Here is a 19651-nt window from a genome sequence, read left to right on the forward strand (position 1 = left end):
ACCCGGGGCCCGTCCTGTTCTAGAAGCCACGGCTGGCCTGGCTTCTGGGGCACTCTCAGAGGGCAGACAAGGCTGCAGTGATACTAAGCAAGCACCCACAGAGTGACACTGCACCCTTTTAAAGACTAAAATGGGATATAAAAGGATATCGACAGTAACTACAGCAGCACAGACAGGCAACAGGATAATCTCATTATTTAAAATGGAAAATTGATGCAATAACAAGACAGCTGGAACCAGAAGTGATATACACTGACCACACAAACAACATTAGTTTCTCACAGTCACTGGTCAGGGATTATACTTTTCATAAATTCTGCTGATGCAATGTTAATTATGCTACTATAATGCCGCTATCAAACTTCAAAGCTTTTTAAGTTTATGCTGAAGCAGAAAGATGGCATATACCAAGTGAATATACCAGTTAGGTTAGAGGATATGCAAAAGAAAGTTTAATATAAAAGTTAGCTAAACTTTAAAGATGCCAGTCCAGTGTAATGTGACAAGTTGTGTAATATATATTGTCAAAGGAGGATGTGACGCGTGCTTGAAAAATGTGTACAAGGCCCTTTCCCTAAAATGCATTATTCTTTCCCGGAGAAAAAGTTTGTGTATTGCACACATTTAATGCAACAATTTAATCATCTTTCAAAGCTCTTCATCAGAATATGCACTAGAACCTGAATTGGATACGAGTGAGAATTGCTTTTCCTCATGATGAATTGGTATACAAATGTGTAAATAAACTCTAGGTGGCGATTAAAAACCCATAACTGAGAATATGGGTGGCACTGTCAGTTTAAGTGTTCTGAGGCCTAGCAAGGTAAAACCATGTGTTTTGGTTTTATTTCAATTTTTTTCCCTCCTGACTGCTAGAAACTCAACAGTCTTCTAACATACTTCATAATTAGTATTCCTTTACTGGGGATATGGAGATCTCCACCTGTAGCATGGAGATCCTTTTATATCCCATTTTAGTTTCTAAAATGGTGCAGTGTCACTCTGGGGGTGCTTGCTCAGGACCACAGATGATAGGATAAATTGGGATCACTGTCTACTCTTCCTGAAATGCACTGACTAGGATTTTGTGGGAAAAAAAAAATGCTTATAGGGAGTCTTAAAATATTCTGCTGCAATTTTCACTTAAGAAACAACAAACCCAAAATATTCAGTAACGAAAGTTGATGAAAGAAGCTCACTGAGAACGTATAAACTAATATATAAAAGCCATTTATTTAAAAAAAAAAATGCAGTGGTGTCAAATCACATACATATAAGCCAATATTGTGCTACAAAGACCAAACAACTCTATAAACAGATATTGGAGTGTTCACATGTCAGAGTACCTGAAAAGACTGCTAATAAAAAGGAGTCCATAAAGTATTCATTTCCACTCTCCTTATATGGCTCCTGGCTGAACGTCTTTGCCTAAGTTAGCATACAATGAGCCAGAGGTAGAGTCCCAAGTAAAGCATCTAATGCCTCAGGGCTCCATTAAAAACCGTTTTTCTCCCTAAACAAAAGGACAGTCTAGCCTAGAGTTTTCTGTATGACACTGAAGTAAAGTCTCTTGCTTGAACAGTACGACATTTCCAAAGAGCATTCGGCAGTAGTCTAGAGATTGTGCTTTGTCGAACCGTCTTAGTTTTCCTCACCTTCAGATTCTGATTCTGGGAAGCAAAGAAAAAAGGGTAAAATGCTTCATCTCCATGAACAGGTCTCAAAATGACAAATTACACAGATATGCCTTTAAATAGCAAAAAGACACCATCTCAAAATACGAATCTATATTTGCCTTCACATTTTCTAGGAGGGAAATGTCAGATTGTATAAAGCAGATCAGCAAGAAACATACTGCAGCGTATAATTTCACCTTCTAAATAACACTACCTCAATTTCAGATTTAAATAGTTTTAACCTGGAAAAAAATAACCCAGCATGTAAATAGGGCCTACCTGACATGCAAAACAAATGAACTCCAATATGCAATGGATAAGTTTTAAGAACAGAATTACTGATCTGCTATTCTAATCTATAAATTGAGGCCAAGTCTGGAACATGAGGTATAAATGAATCGTTACCATGGTTACTGAGTGCTAACAAAGTTACAAGTGTTACTACACTCTGAGAATGCATCAAATGTGAAACCCTTGTTAATAGCATGCTCTAAAGACATCTACCTAAAAATCTATATGAAGCAATATCTACATCCAGTCACCTTAAATCCACTGAAAGTTTATGACAGTCCTCTTAGCTTTAATTGATCTTGGAGAAAAATGCATGTTGTTCATGCATATAAAGTTTCAGATCAAGCTTTAAGAACATGCATACCTTATTTATTCTTTTAGAACTTGTACATGGTATTTAATTAAACCACTGTTGCTGTACTTACTATACCGAGGAATAATGGGAAGAAAAAAATACTAAGGCAGACATACAATTATCGAAGTAAAAGAGGACAGAGGGGGGATGTGGGACTATAGACTGCAATGCAAAATTTTGGTTAGATCCAAGTTTAATGTTCCAAGATACAAGTTAAAAAGGACTATCTTTCAGTCTTTTTAGCAGAATTGCTCTAATGCCATGTGCATTACAGGATACAACATATTTTCTACATAAGATCCTGGAGGGGACACAGGGAGTCAGTAGTATTTGATATCTTGGTACTTCTGTGTATAGTGCTGAGGAAGAATCAATAGCTCTTACAAGGATGAAGAAAACCCAAACAAATTATCAGTTTGAACTCTGCAAAAGAAACAGTGGTCACCTGAACATGCAGAATTACACTCCTACTAATCCACTATTACTGGATTCATCTTCAGTGATTAATATTACTGGATTAACCTTAATCTCTCATTTGAAATCAGAAAACAAAGAGTTTTCCCTATGTAGGCCACCTTAAAGAAGTAAATCTGGATGCATAGGACTGTGCCTTTATTTTGCTCCCTATTATTTTTAACCATCACTAAAGTCCTTGTGGTTTAAGGGTACACATAGACCTAAAAAAAATGAGTGATTTTTGCATGTGCTAGTACAATCTAGCTAGATGGTTAAAGAAAAGTAAGGACTACATTAACAGCATGGACTTTAGCTGTAAAAACCCTCCAAAGACTCTGGGTAAGTACTCCAGTTATTAGCACATGCTAAAGCATGTAGTCTAGCACACTACCACTGCCACTTCACTACTACTGTTGCCCAGTGGAGCAACTCCAATACCGTTTCAGATGCTAACATTAAATTTTCATTTTCTGGTGTAAATAAGTTCCAGAATTGCTCTCCTCCTGCAGGCACAGTGTTATTCAATGAGTGAAATAGGAAAGACCTCAGGAGTTCACATGGACACAATCATCATGATGATGGAGTAGTCAGTTGTGTCTGTTTTTTAACATCTAAAGTTCCAGGTAGTTCGGAACTGGTATACAGGTATACCTCATTTTATTGCGTTTCACTTTATTGCGCTTCTCAGATATTGCGTTTTTTACAAATTGAAGGTTTGTGGCAACCCTGCGTCGAGCAAGTCTATCGGCACCATTTTTCCAACAACATTTGCTCACTTCGTGTCTGTGTGTCACATTTTGGTAATTCTCGCAATATTTCAAACTTCAGCAACCACCACCCTGATCAGTCAGCAGCCATCAACATCGAGGCAAGACCCTCCACCAGCAAAAAGATTACGACTCGCTGAAGGCTCAGATGATGGTTAGCATTTTTTAGCAATAAAGTATTTTTTAATTAAGGTATGTTCGTTGTTTTTTTAGACATAATGCTATTGCACACTTAATAGACTATGTATATAGTATAAACATAACTTTTATATGCACTGGGAAACCAAAAAATTCGTGTGACTCGCTTTATTGCGATATTCGCTTTATTGCGGTGGTCTGGAACCGAACCCACAATATCTCCGAGGTATGCCTGTACTCAGTTTTTTACTATAAGCTTATACAATACCAAGCACTATAGGGTTGTGTTCCTGGCTGGTTGAACTAACAAAGAGATGCTTATGTTGATCTGCCAGGAGACTATCAAATATCTTAATTGAAATGAAACTGTACCTTCTTCAGCATTTTGCAGCCACTCAACAAATTTCTTCATCTGGTCAAGAAAAACACTTTTGCCTTTAGCAACATGTGCTTCTTTGTACCACTTCAGTATAGCTTCTTCACTCAGGACATCAGCTATAATTCAGACCAGTGATTGAAAGGTTAGCATATATATTTATAGGTTAGTTATATATTTATAAGATGCAAGACCTTACAGAAAAAATAATACAAGTTACTTCAATCATAGTGAAGAGAGCACCAAGCCAGCCCTGTATATACATTTCAACTACAGAATACTGATGCTTGTTAAGGAATCAAGTTGTCACAAAACTTAAAATGTCAGACAAATTTATGTTAATGCGGTGCCTCTAAAGAATTCTTACTTTTGTATTATTTTACTGTAAATGAAAAAGTATATGTAAAACAAATAAAAGATAGTTAGTGAAATCTATCTGCATATCTTGAACGCTTGATTAGTGACCTACAGAACTATGCATAGGAAACTGAAACTGTTCCAGATTAAACTCCTAGACTTTGAAAGACTGCCCCCCCCCCCCAAAAAAATTCCTATCCTAAAAAAGAAGTTCATCTCATTCACAGCCAATATTATTACTGAACATCATTCTGGGAACCATTCAAAAAGATAGCGCCCCTAAATTTTTTCTGTTAAATGTCAAAAACAACTAAATGAGGGGAAAAGTGAGACATCAGGCTGAACTGTCTTTCAAAAGTGAAAAAAACATTTTGCCAGAATTCTCCATTTCTTTAACCTCTGATGATCCAGCCAAGCCTTATATCTCAAAGAGACAGAAATCTGTGATCCACACTGGTCTTTGAGGCCACTGCATTACACAGGAGGAGCCAGAACAAACTCCGCTATCTGTTATCCACCAGAAATTAAATCACCATAATCATTTTGGGTCAAATTAATATCCCCTCACTCATTCCTTGTTAGCAGCATGTTTCTGGAGGTGATGACTTATATAAACTCCAACACTTCTTAGAATAACAGGTAGACGAGACTTTCCACACAGCTGGCATCCTCCTGCTGAAACATCACCATTGGGTGATTTGGGCTCTATGTATGTATGAAACATACATAGGTTTTGCTGTGGCACAAAATATATAAGCAGATACTGGTTTGAATACAATTAAAAAAATGAAAAAGTGATGTTTCCATGGTACATAAATGTTGACCGACCAGTCCTTATCCTGGCACTAGCCTTTTACAGGCAATATACTATTAATTCATACACATTAAAAATTACAATTTTCTATAATATTTAGATGAATTTTAAGTCAAATTATGAATTTAATTTCTTCATGTGAAAAAAGTATCCTAACTGTATATTTCAATATACTGTAAAGTGCTTCAGTCATGAAGAGACTTAGCTGACTATATGCGCCATGTTCTTGATCTGTAGGTTGTAACCTTTGGGTATAGGGGATGGAAATCAGAAACATTTCACAGGGGTTGAGACTATACTCTGTTTCTTTCTGCATGTGCAGGACTGGAAGAGATGGAGTCTGAAAGCTTTATGGCAGCACCAACAACATGGAAAAGATTGCCAATGCAAGTTCCTGGGTTATAGCTTACACCTTGCCACATAAGCACATGCCTAAAGTTAGGCATGTGCCCAAATGGTGTTCTGAGTTGATATTAGAAGGATTACCATAAAAAGAGAGGTTAGTGTAAGAGTCCATCAGTACAACCACTGGGTAGATCTAAATCCAGGAACTGTAAGAAGAAAAAAATGCCCAAGAGATAGGAGTTACATCCGCATAAAATTTGCCAGCTGTAAAACAAAGGAAAGCCTCCTGCACTGACAGAGAACCCTGGGAAAGAAAACCTTCACTACAAAAATGACAATCAAATCTTTCCTTTCATTACTGAGAAATATTACTTGTAATGTGTTCATGCTTGCAGTGTTTGTAACATATAATATTCTCCTGTGAATGCAAAAATGTTCAATTAAGCAATAAAGAAGGATAGAGTATATTTAATCATGCCTCTAGGTGGCTTTGAAGCAATGGAAAACACTGACGGTGATTTATTTTATATTAAGTGATTTCTGATTTTAAAAAGATGATTAAGAACATTTTAAATGCTGCAGCTGTTTTGGCTAAACTGTTAGGTTTGTGTGGGTATACCTCAGTATCACATCAACTCCAAGTAATGTCAACTCTGAAGATCTAGGGAGTTGGTTTCCCTGCAGCTGACTTTCACTCAAACCACCTATTTCCAGAGCCTCAGGGTGACATCAAATCTGAAAAGGAGGGGTCCCAAAGTAGACTATGCAAGGGTTTGTCTTAATTGCAGAGTTGTGAGCAAGTCTGAAGTTCTAACCCATGGACCCTCTGCTTGCTAAATTCAAGGAGGTTGTGCTTTAACATGACTTGCCTGGCCTGTTAGAATAGAGTCTATGGCAGAGTTTGTCACCTGCCACCACAGTCACACTGTGCAGTATACCTTCTGTGTTGTTTGAGTGTTGTTTTGCAATGTAGCTACTCTCATCTATTCATCCTTTACTTGAAAGAAACCCATCTTGAAAGATTCTTTCAAGATGTGTTGTTTTGTAATGTAGCTACTCTCATCTAAACTGGGCTAACTGAAGTTGACTCTGTGATGAAGATAAAGCTTTAAGCAGTGTCTGTTTTTTATTACGAGTAATGTTACAGTTTAATTCAGAACACTTGCATTTCTCTATTGTGTACTTCTCTACTGTGAAAAGTTTGTAAACTGCCTTCCATTTCCTAGAGGAGGCAGATGGATCCTGAAAATTGATTAGAAATGATCTATTTTACTTCATAAAAATCATTCTTTCAAGATGTGTTTCTTTCAAGTAACGGATGAATAGACTGCAATGCTAGGGTGGTGGTTCTAATCTGTTCATTATAAACGCTCCATAACTGAGACAAAAGCGGAATTAAAATCATTAGCATCCTTTGTGATCCTGCTCAGATGCAGTAAACATGAATACTTCTCTTGCAGGCACTCCAGTTTCTCCCCTGCTCTTCAGGGATCTCAGAACGTGTAGTTGTGAAGACTGCAAACATAATGAAACAGGCATTTTATTTTCTGACAGAAAGAACAAAGTAACCACTGACTTAACTGAGACTCGGATTTCACCCAGGCACTCTATTATAGACAAATCTTGAAAGGAAAGGAAATTCTGCTATGGAGGGGAGGGGGTGTTCAGTATGCAATACAATATTATTAATGCTCTGTATTTTCCTACTACAGGTTTTACAAGAATAGATTCAAAACTTATATCATCCTAAGTATCATGCCTGATGAGCACAGGGAGGGGAGAAGAGCAAGACAGGCAGACAGTGGTTTCATTGGTTGGATTTACTAATTTTATTTGGGGTCCTTTGCAATTAAAAGATACAAAGAAAATGAGACATGTTCTACACTGTTTTATGTTTTTCATTGATAACAGTTTGGATTTTTCTCATCATTGAGGTCAATGCCAGGATTTCTTGTAATTAGATGCCTTGAGTCATAACTTCTAACGGGCCCTGTTTATCTTTGGTTTCCTTACAGTTTTTAAAAACTGGAAGAGGTTGATATTTTTTTCTGGTCAACTGACAGTATATCAGCAGTTTATAAATTCTTCAAAACCACACAGCAGGTCAAATAGTTTCTAAATGCAACCTCTGTTGGATTAGTAATGAACGATCGGCCAGCTAAGGCTCAGGTGCATAAAGCGGAGTTCAGGAGGCATTATACAAACCAAGATGAAATCTTACTTTCACAGTTCCCTGAATCTAATTCAGCTTTATTTTTAGGGCTGGCTTAAGTGTTTTATCTAATTGATACTGGACTGCAGTGGCTGCAGGGCAAGAAAAAGCATGGGCACAGAGTGGCAAAGCATATCCTGGCTCTACCCTTTTTTCTCCACTACAACAGCAGCAGTGAGAGGTAACATTTTCTATGGGCCATAGCTATGTTATAATAAGATTGTTTTTATAGGTTATACTCACAGTGAAACAGAACTGCTATACTGCATGAGAAAATCTGGCTCTCTCTTTTCATGTTAAAAATGGAATAAACTACAGGAACAACAAATCCGCCATCTGTGCAGGGGTTGGACTAGATGACTACTGAGGTCCCTTCCTATCATTGTGAATCAGACTAGGAACCTTAGACTTGATCTTCTAATTGGTAAGGAGATATCTGTTTTTGCTGGTATGGTAACTTGCTGGTATGGTAACACTGTAAATGAAATTTCCAGGTTACAGTCTAAGAAAATCATTCAGCTTTATGGGGTATCTTATAATAGAAGCATGGGGGAAAGGATAAAAAATTAGGATTTGAATTTATGAAACCTTTTATGCCAATACATGCCTTCAAAGACATTTTCAGAGGCAAATGGCAGTTAAGTACTTAACTACACTGACTACTGACCATTTATGGCTTTTCAAACCCTCCCCCCATCCTGAATATTACTTTTTCAAGTGAGGAACTCCAGAGTAGCAGGCTGTGCAATAACCAGAAGAGTTCTTCTGGATTATTTCTTTCAGTTCCTAGCCCCTTCCAGGAGTTATTCCAAAATGCCTGTAGAAATTCAACCCTGGTAGAAAAAGATGAACACAGACTGAAAAATCTCCTTCATTCCTGGCCCAGCTGTTCTAGCTGATGGGAATTAGTTATATCAGAAGACAGAATACCCTCTCCTAATTATCCACCTTAGCTGATAAGGCTAGTGGATTCATCCAGTTATTAAGCAATAAGCAGACATACCCTATCACCAATGAAACTATACGATGAACAGGCTTAAGCCTCCAAGACTGTGATGGAATAACTTACTTTTGAGAATAGATCAGGTACGCACTACTCCAACTACCAAAACAGAAATAAGTGACACACTGACCAGACGAAAGAAATGACCAAAGGATATAAAATATTTGAACCAGACTCCAGTATGAACTAGGACACATGGCTGGCTTTGCAGAATCTATCCTTGGCCCTCTGTTCTGTGGGCAAAAAACACCACAGAATTAAATCACTTCCAGAAAGCCAGTGTGGCCCATGCAAGTAGAGGTTGCTATGTGCACTTCAAATCCTAAAGGCCTATGAGGCCTTTGACACTATTAAGTCCCTGTTACTCCAGCCTGGAGTCTATTCCCAACCAAACACACTTAACAGCATGATTGTTAATGTACCCAGCTGTGGCCACTTACATTTTGAAATGGACCCAAACTAGTATCCTGTAAGCAAGTTTCATTTCTTATGAATTTACACTACTTTTATAAAGGAGCGTATATTCAATGCATTAGCCATAAAGCAATTGTACCAAATTCTCATTAACTCTGTTGCTCACAGATTCAGATTTTGGCAAGGTTCGTGTAATGGATTTACACAAGTTGAAAACGAACGTTATGTAAAGCTATTCACATTTGCAGCATTTAACTTGCATAAAAACAGCATGCAGAATATGTAGTGTTCATTCAGCATACACAGTGTGAATTAAAAGATGTACTAAAGAAAACTATATTTGCATGTCAAACTCTCTCTTAATTGTTCTAGTCTTAACAGGTGCCTGTAGACGTGTTGCGAGGCTGCTCTGATGTGCTGTAATTACAGAGTGTTGGAGCAGACTTGATTAATTGAATCTGCTGGAGTGTGGTAATTGCCACGCCCCAGTCAGCCTCAGAGTTTTATGCATCAGTGTCCCTGCACTTCAAAATGGCAGTGGGGCTACTTGAACTAAAGCCTGTTTGACGACCTTTAGTTCAAGTGCCCCACCATCATTTTGAAGCACGGGGGCGCCGATGCACAAGACGTTGCAGCACTACAATTAGAGCAGCTCTCAGAGCTACTCTAAAGTGTCCTCCCCTGCAGCACGTGTAAAAGTGCCCTAAGATTTCCTAGTACTTATTTAATTTACCACCTGAATTATTGGAGCTACCTTCTACAAATATAAAAATGGGGATAAATATTGTTGGTCCACTTATTTCTGTTCTCTGATAAGCAGCACTTATAATCCTCACTTGCCTATTTTCCAAAATATGCACGCATGCAGAATATGAATGAGAAAAATCAATCCTGAGTTCCTATTCATGTTTATTTTCCACCCCCACCCCCAACTATTTATAGTAAGAATATCAGAACAAACTGCTTGGCACCCACCCATCACATACAGTGCAAGTCTTTTAGTTTCTATGACAACCTGATCTGAAAAAACCTGCTAGCAGGCCAACTATATATTAAAAATAAAATTCTGAAAATAACAGCCTCTCCAAGGCCACTGGCAGATGTTACAGTAGTTGCATGATTGGGGCCCATTCCCCAAACTGCATGACCTGCTATGCCTCATGTGTGTGGCAGGCCACTCAATTCTGGCAATGGGGCATAGAATTCCTCAAACCTCAACTGCACAACTGCCAGCGCTTGGGGTGGAGAGGAAGCACCTGCAGCTAGGGAGGGGTAAGCTCCCTCCTCCTCAACTGCACTCCACCTGTGTACGTGGAAGAGGCAGCCTCCGGGTCCCAAACCCCTAGGCACGGGTTCTAGGAGTGCCCAGGAATTCAAAACAAGCAAGCATGCAGCTGGAGCTCCCAACTACACTTGCGCTTTCTAAAGGTCCAGAGTGCTGTGAGCCAAACATTAAGGAGCCTTTCCCTGACATCAGTCACTGCCCTGGACCTTTAAAAAGCAGGTGGGCAGGAGCTGAACACCTGCCCACTTGAAGCTCCCTGGGTGCTGGTAAGGACAACACTAGGGAGCCTCCCTGGTATCACCCTCATGGTTTCCCCCACCGAGCAGCTAGGGATCAGGGAGTTCATACGGACAGGCATCCATACAGACACCAAGGGATGGGAAAGCTCCCTCATCCCCAGTTAATCTACTTGCTCATTTAAAGAGCCACCTGGTGGTAGCAGCTAGGGATGAGGGAGCTTTCCTATCCCTCCTTAAACCAGCACATGCAGCTAAAGATGGGAGAAGCTCCCCCATTCATAGCTGCGTGCCTGGCATCCTCCATGGACAGAGCAGAGGGCAGCCATGTTCAAAACCTGTAAACTGCCTCCAGCTTGATCCCACCAGTTGGGCAGGGGGCAGCTTTGGCTCAGAGCCCAGGGTTACTCAGTTCTGTCTCCTGACACTTAACTGAGCATCAGGATTCAGCACTGGGAAGCCCTAGTCCTGGTTCAATCCCCTGTCCAATCCTCAGGATAAGGCAAGGAAGGGCTGTGTGCCAGACCCCAGAGATGCCCCATACCCAGGACCGGCATCCTTAAAGAGCCTTTCAAGATGCCGGGTTCAGGTGAGTCTGCATCAGGACCCAGGCTTCAGATGCCGAAGTGCCCAGATCTCGATGCTGACAATCAGCTATCAACCTCAGGATGATAGAGCATGTCACACATTCAAAGTATGGTGTCACAGAAAACCAGTCTCAAAGATGCTTCCCTTTTTGGAGTAATATCTTTGTAGTTGGTTTGCCATTTTATAGCAGCAAAAATCTGATAAATAATGTGCCATAAAAAGCAGCATGTCACCATTAACACAATAACTGTGGTAGAAATAACATGTGCCAGGGGCCCAAAAACTAGAAAATGTTTAGCTGTGTTCTGACACTCCTTCCATTAAAAGTGAGACAAATTTGGCCATTTACTTAAATGGAAATGGCAAAACACTTGTCAGGAAATGAAAAGAAAAAGACACTGTTTTCTGATACTGAGGTGACACTGACCACCACACTATTTAAACAGGTGGTATGCAGGGGGGGAGTCTGAACACTCACCCTACTGAGAATTTCAAGCAGACCTGAGCAATTTTAGCAGTTCAATTATTTAGCAGTGTAACACTTAATAATATCTTAGTACAACACAACCTGGATACCACTCAGATCAGTTGCTAATCCCTGCAATATATTTGAGGGTTTGTGAAATAAATTGTGAAACTGAGGGGTCGTGAAGCAGACAGCTTTCTGAGACTTCTGACATGCTCTAGCCACTGGCTGCAGGTTATTTTAAAGGGCACTGCTTCTCTGATGAGCTGTGTGGGACTACTAATAAGCTGCAGCTGAATGGAGCAGTGCCCTTGAAGTAAAAACCAAGCAAAGAGCAGAGCAGCTCATCCTTAATTTGGCCACCAGCTACAAATTAAGTGGACTGTAAACCACCCAAATATAAATAATTCAATTCTTCTGTACATGCACCAATTCAGACAAGATGCAATACTCATTGTACATCATGCTAAACTGTATATGGACTTTTACCTTTGTAAAAGAGTACCACTATCTTCTGAAAGGCTTTCATGAAATGGATGTTGTCATAACAGTATTCCTGAACCTTCTGGAGAAGAATGAGTTCTGACTGGCCTTGAGTGCTGAACACAGCAAGCAGGGGTGCATATTGCTGAAAAAGGAGCACAAGGGAAAATGCTAAACTATTTTATAAAAAAAGAACTGGGGCCATTATGCATGTGTAATGACCCTTGCTTTTGTGAAGAACAGTTTTTTCACAGAAAATTAATATAATACACTGACAAAGAAACAACAGTTGATTTAATTCCCTTTAATGTAATACTTAAAGACAAAGAAAGTAGCAATTGCTCATAAAGAGTTAGAGACTGCATTTTGTTATGCAAACATTCCTTTTCTCTGATCCCCCATTCTCTCAGTTAATTGCATTCCCCTTTTCCTTCTTAATCAACATGTTTACCCTTCTTTCTCCATTTCCTCTCCCTTCATTTGATGGGGACAGAGAAGTGCATTTGAACCTGTATAAAAACTACTGGGACCACTTACAAGCTCAAGCATTTGTTTTAAATTTAAGTGGTGTTCTGGATTGGGGCATGGGTATGCAGCACCTAGCAGTTCAGGGCCCTACATGAAACAAGTTTCCTTTGGCCTACAACCATTTCAGAGCTATTGTTTGTATGTCATTACATAAATAAAAAAACAGAAGTAAAAATTGTAATGACTTGAAAATTTGGTTCAGTGTTTCTTTCACAAAATTGATCCATCAGTCATTTACTGTGGGGAAGAGGGAAGAAGTAATGCAGTAAGCACAGTAAGAGTTATAGTACTTTAAGGTTCTTTCCAAGTATTTTTTTAAGATTTGATGGGCTCTCTCTCACCCTGTAATGATACAAAAACAACTCTCAGGACTTGGTTAATGGAAGCAAATAAAATATTTGTTTTCTCCCTGGAGCACACTCATGCTTTCAGTAACAGGTTGGGTATCAAGTGCATCACGTGAGGCACTCGAATCCTTCCCTTACTGACCATTCAGAAACTCCCTACATTTAATCAGGCACAGATGTTGAAGGACAACACTACATTTAATATTATTAAATAGATAAAATAAGCAACACATTACAGAAGTCAGGTAAAATCCAACATCATCCAAAGATGAAGAGTCTCTTGCTGATATGTAAATACCAGGGAATGTATTTAGTTTGAAATGGCTCTTTTCTCATTAAAAGGGAGACCTTGATCCTGTCAGCACTATCAATTTTATTTATGTTTCTCTCTTTCCCAGTGACTGACACAGATTTATGGTTTCAGTTCTCAGAAGTCACTTAGGAGCTTGAGACAAAGTGACTTTTAAACAAGTCTATGATGCTTACTCTTCAAGGGAAGTTAGGAATCTAACTGTCTTCTGGAATCTGGGCTCTAAACAACTAAGTTTGAAAATACTGCCTTTTTTAATTAAAAAAGTCAGTCAGGCAAGAAACAATCATATTATCGGACACTCTATTTGAGGCACTGCCTCACATAGCTCAGCAAACTAACTCTGTGTAAGACACAAGGATTATTCACTTCTACCTGTTGAAACGTTACACTGAAAAGGAAGATAGTGAAAGTATTGTGTCCTGCTGCAGTTCAAATGCTTTATTTGGTTTGGAAGTACTTTATTAAATGAAAGTTGCCAACAGGTTGGTATGATATCTGACTAATCTTTTGAGTCAAGAAAGTAGGTTTAGATGCATGCACCACACACAAATCTCTAAAGGGACAAATAATGTTACTTATGGGGAAAGTTCCACTGAATCAATGGGACTATTCATATGTAAAGACTACTTATATGAATAATATTTGTAAGACTGGGCTCCAAGAAAGCAAATCTAACTCATGATATATTGACTACGAATTTCTCTCTTGCAAATCTTAGTATTCTGAAAGTTGCTCACTGACAAACATGGACTGCCATCCTAAACAATACAAACCTAAATGTCTAAAAGAGCTAGAAATAATTTAAAGAACGATGCTGTAGCTCTGATGATCCAGAAATTGTGCAAGAGGCAAGGATTGCTTAGGGTAATATGTTTTATTGAAGCAACTATGTAGTTGGGATAAAATTAGACAAGCTTTCAAACACAAGACTGAGGAAGAATGTCTACGTTCTACAGTCTGTATTTGTGCATGCAATTATTCTCTCCCAAGTACAGGACTTTGCACTTGTCCTTGCTGAATTTTATCCAGTTGTTTATGGAACATTTCTTCAGACTATCCAGGTCATTCTGGATCCTAGCCCTACCCTCCAGAGCATCAGCAACCCTAAACAACTTAGAACATCCACTAATTTAAGTGCATACGCAATCCCATCATCCAAATCACTTGTGAAGATATTAAGACAATAACAGAACCAGACTGTCCTTGGAGAACCCTATTCAATACTGCCTCCCAAGTAGGCATCGTACCACTGATGACTATTTGTTGAGCATGAAGATCCAAACTTATAGAGCAGAAGAAAGTACTGTATTTCATAATGAGAGAGCTGTGGGCAATGGTGCCAAAAGCTTTGCTGAAGACAAGGTGTATCACATTCACTGCTCCTCACTGATCCTTAGAGCCTGTCATCTATCGTACAAGGAAATCAGGTTGGTCAGGTATGACTTGCTCTTGGTGAATTCATGCTGGCTCTTCCTGATCTCCTTGTTCACCTCTAGGTGCTTTACAGTGGATTCCTGGTCCATGAACTTTTCAGGTATTGTCAGGCTTTCTAATCTGCAATTCCTTAGATCCTTCTTCTCTTTCTTAAGGGAAAAAAAAGGCACTATATTTGTCTGTTTTCAGTCATCCATGACTTCCCCTGATCTCCACAAGTTCTCAAGGAGGATAGCCAATGGTTCAGAAATTACCTCAGCCAATTCCTTCAGTACTATGGGGTGCATCCCATCTGACTCTGCTAACTTGGAAAGCTTCTAGCTTACCTAGCTTCCCCAACCTGTTCTGCCATTACTCTAGGCTCTTTGTCTCTTTCCCCATCTGTGCTACCAATTGCTCTTGTCGCCGCTGCTCTGCCACCTCACGCTGACTTGACAGGTACGGTCCTGCTTCCTTGCCTTCTGTGCCACTAAAATTATCCTATCTTTTTCTTGAGACACTGTTTTGGGTGGATCCTGTCCCTTCCTAGTAGTTCCTATTCTTGGGGCACCACCTGTGGCAAAAGCAGCCAAAACCCCACTGGTGACACCATCCATATAGGCACATGTTGATCTCTGGGATGCATCTGCTCCTAGCTGGCCTTTACTTTTGATTGGAAGGATTGATGAGAATACCACTTGAACCACCTTTACCCTTACACCCAGCACAGCCATGTAGTCACTTTTGATTTACTCAAGATTGCTCCTGGCAGTATTTTCAGTGTCCACATGGATGAGCCAGATGGGATAGTAGCCAGAGGGCCAGATGAGCCTTGGCAACTTTTCCATGACAACTCAGATGTGGACTTCCAGCAGGCAGCAAACCTCCGAAGCCAAAAGGTGAGGCTGGCAGATGATTACCTCCATGCCCCTCAGAAGGGAGAGGCCAACTGTCACTGCCTATCACTTCCCTCTTGACGGTAGTAATCTCAATCCTCCTACCCCTAGGGGTGCAAGGCTTGGCCTCTCCTGCCAAACAAGTAAGGTCTTTCTCCTATGATTCAAGAGCTTCATACTTATTTTTGCCTGGACAGTCACAGATTCAGAAGCATACTGCCTACTGCCACGGGTGACAAGTTATCAGCTTTCACCTTCCTAAGTAAGCTTTTTCTGTGTCTTCTAATGCCTTCTCTGACTGTCTTTCTTCCATGATGCTGGAGGTCTCTGTACATCAAGTTGATGAAGGTCTCATGCCTGCAGATGCTTCTGAGCTTATCTATCTCCTCCTGCAGTTCCCATACCCAATTCCTGAGAGAATCCAGCAGAAAGCACCTTGTGTAGCGCAAGCACTCCCACTACCTTAATTTCCCTGGCAAGGACGTGCAGACCCTAGTCCTTGCAAGGCTAGTCCATATCTTGGACAGAAGACTCAGTGGTCAGGGGCTATGCCTGGACAAAGCCCACAGATATAGGAAGAAGAAGAGCTGGTAGAAGCAAGGGATTTGGCACTGAAACATCTTTCAGCCATCCTATCAATTCTCCTGCTAGTTCCTTCCTGCTACTTCCTAGAGCAATTCCCTATTCCTCCTTTGTCTGCTTCTATTTAGCAAGCTTATAATGAAGTAACAGTAAGAAACTGGGTGAGCAAACTCCCCACTGAACTCCTACTCAAACTTCTCTGTTTGCTGGCCTTTTCACTTGCCCTGGTGTCACTGGTTCCAATCACAGAACATAACGCTATACTGAGGTTCTTTTGGGAAATAGCTATATTTCCAGCTCAATACTATGAAGGAGTCTCGCTCTCAGTTAGCAAGTCGTCAGTGGAATTATGGCTGTCTAATCTGAGTATCTCTTCTACGAGTCTTCCAAATGGCAAGTACTGGCTATATCAAAGTGTCTTTGTTTTGTTTTTAAATCTCCTATATACTTTTTATTTCAGCATAGGTTTCTTGTAATCTTTTGAAGTGACCCAACATTCATTGATATCGCAATATTTTAGCATAAATACGTTATTTTGTCACCATATGGGTACTACAGGCCAGTATTCCTCATGCATGGAAGCTGGTCTAGGATGTTATACAGTGTCACATTCAGACAAATTCTTCCAGATCAGTCCTTCTCAGCCTTTTTAGACTCAAAGTACGCCGGTCCCACCAGCTAGACTCAAGGCACTCTCTGAAAAATGCCAACTCTTATTTTTCACTCATTTTTTGACTATGAAAAAGTAATAGAGCAATTCTTCCATCACAAAGCATTCAGAATGACCACTGGAATACTTTTAACAACACAGATTCCTGTTCAAAGTACCTGAGTTCATCTTGTGAATCATGTATGTACACCTAACAGTGCTAACATTGTGTGGCACCTTGAGGCACCCTTTAAAGGATCTCAAACATCCCAGGGTGCCACAGCACCATGGTTGAGAATCAGTGATATAGACTTAAACATGAAAAAATTTGATATCTGTCAAATACATACACATGTTATACTTAACCCTCTTTTCTCCCTGCAAACATACCTTTAGATGTTTAAGTGCTTGTTCAGCAACCAGTTCTTCTTTCTTGTTCCATTCAACAGCATTCATTATACAGGTCCACAGGAGTCCAATCACTGCAGGCTCTGGCAGATCATTCCTCTTCATTTCCTCTTTCACGTAAAGCACTACCTGGAGGAGAAAGAAAATGATGTCTCCCGCAACATTTCCAATCACCTAGAAACCATTCTGATGAAAAAGCATTTTGCAGTGCTTTACCAGTATTGCAATGACGTACAGACAAAGCAACATGAAACAAAAAAAACAGACACATTGGAAAAGAAAGATTTGTCAGATGCTGTTTTAGCCGTGTCATTTGGTTACAAAGAAATAGAGCAGTTCCTATCTGCTATCTATCCTATCTAAATATACAATGTACAGATCCTAAACAAAATGGAATTTATACTGGAGCACTAAAGTATAATTAACTGCAATCAGATACAGAATGCTTCTCAATTTCTTTATAGTAACACACACTACACATTCATTTTTAAAGTCTTTAATAAGGGAAACTAAAGCAATTTTCACAATTCTTTACAACACAGGACAAAACCGTATTTTGGGGAGAAGGGGATGCAGATTGAAAATAATACTGAGAACACTAGAAAACCCTACTGATGTAAATATATTTCGCTATAGTAACTGTTCATTTAAGCCTGAATACAAAAGCAATAGCATGAACATGCAAGTAAAAGTTGGAAAAAAACCCTCCACCTCTTTAATTGGGCATTCCTGAGAGAGACGTTCTTGTAGCTCTTTTTGAAGCTCTTTACGAGTTCCTAGTGACTGCTGGACTCTGAGGAAGTCTGAGAGCTCTTTTAGACCTGCATCAGTGAAGTACTTGGCAAAGTGTTCCACAGTCTGCCGGTTGGCTGGAAAAAGTTCCTAGAAGACAGAGGGTATCTGTTAAGTAAATAATCAAGTATGTTTAAATGGCAAAAGAGAGAGAGGCAGAACTGGCTGAAAATGCACACCCAGGACTCAACTTGAAGATGAAATAATATTACTGGTAACATGCTTCAAAGAAAATCAATGTTTACATTAACTCTGAAAATTCCATACTAAAATGTTATATTGGCCGGTGTTTAGAGATCATTGAACACAATGGGGGAAAACTTGTTCATTTTTTTTTTGAAGAAAAGAAAAAAGGATCAGTTAATTACTGTTAAACACGTAAATATTGTTAAATAAATGAAAATGCCTTCATCTTCAAGCATTTCAAAACAAAATTCTCAAGTAGCCTTACACAGATGAAAAAAGAAGCATCTCTCTTTGTTCTTGAAGAGTTGGTACAAATGTACAGACAGTAAAGGCATCATGCAAATATCAGTTAAAAGACCTCAAAAAGCATTTCTTCATATTTACATTTTGAAAGAATTTACTTACCATATACCGCATGAAGGCTTATTTCTGAATACTAAATAAATGCATAAAGTTATTTAGCACAAGCTTAGAACAGGACTCATCCAAAAAGGTAAACCATTAGTAATAGTTAATTCACAGAACAGCCTCATGGGGGGAGGGGGGGCGGTGCAGAAAGGTTACTACAACTAACATCTCAGACTGGAAAGGACCAAATGAACTAATACAGTTTAATTCCCAATTTCTGTCTAAAACTGTGATTCATGGTCTGGATGACAGGCTTAACAAGGACAATGAAACAGCTTAAGTTATTACTTGAAGAGAAGGTTAAGAGGAGACTGGACATAGACTGTTAGTATGCATACTGGGAGAGATGACCCAGTACTATAAGGCTCTTTAATTTAGCAAATAAGAGTACAAGATACAACAGCTTAAAAAAAAAAAAATCAACAAAATTCAACTGGCATTAAGACACATTTTAACGGTGAGGACAATTAACTCAAACAGATTGCCCAGGGATGTAGTAAATTATTTTTCACTTGGACTCCTTAAATCTTCCAGATGTCCATTTAGGAAGATGCATTCTAATTTAACCTCACACTACTTGGCTAAAAACACAAGTTACTATGTGAAAATTTCTGGCTACTACTACACAGGAAGTCAGAGTAGATGATTACAGCGGGCCTTATAGCTTTACAGCTCATAAATCCAATGAAGTCTTTAGGAAAACGCAAGAAACCAGGAGCATTAGATGAAATGCAATCTACTATTCCATCCCATGGGCCCACCTTGCTGAATGAATGCTTCAGAATATTGCTAGGAACCCAGAATACAGGCTCGAACCACAAGGCCAACCTTAAAACACATTATCCCTAGTGGCTCTGCAATCAGTAT

At 39.4% G+C, this 19651-nt stretch overlaps 1 protein-coding gene across 5 annotated transcripts in view; it reads right to left on the reverse strand.

The window, feature by feature from the left end:
- Positions 1-1214: 1214 nt before the first annotated feature.
- The window catches only part of BZW2 (basic leucine zipper and W2 domains 2), an 86264-nt gene continuing 67827 nt past the window's right edge, over positions 1215-19651 (reverse strand). For 4 of the 5 annotated variants that reach the window (XM_090046851.1, XM_090046849.1, XM_090046848.1 and 1 more), the window contains 5 exons: positions 18110-18280; positions 17381-17527; positions 12269-12407; positions 4056-4178; positions 1215-1670 (listed from right to left, as the gene is read on the reverse strand). In XM_090046851.1, coding sequence (XP_089902977.1) covers positions 1642-1670; positions 4056-4178; positions 12269-12407; positions 17381-17527; positions 18110-18280 — 609 coding nt within the window. In that variant the 3' untranslated portion in view covers positions 1215-1641. Of the gene's footprint in view, positions 1671-4055; positions 4179-5744; positions 9024-12268; positions 12408-17380; positions 17528-18109; positions 18281-19651 lie in introns of those variants that run through there. The other variant, XM_090046850.1, reaches the window with a different exon arrangement.

The sequence above is a fragment of the Crocodylus siamensis genome, chromosome 5 (assembly GCF_052110815.1).
Source record: "Crocodylus siamensis isolate JL-2025a chromosome 5, ASM5211081v1, whole genome shotgun sequence".
Taxonomy (NCBI): Eukaryota; Metazoa; Chordata; order Crocodylia; family Crocodylidae; genus Crocodylus; species Crocodylus siamensis.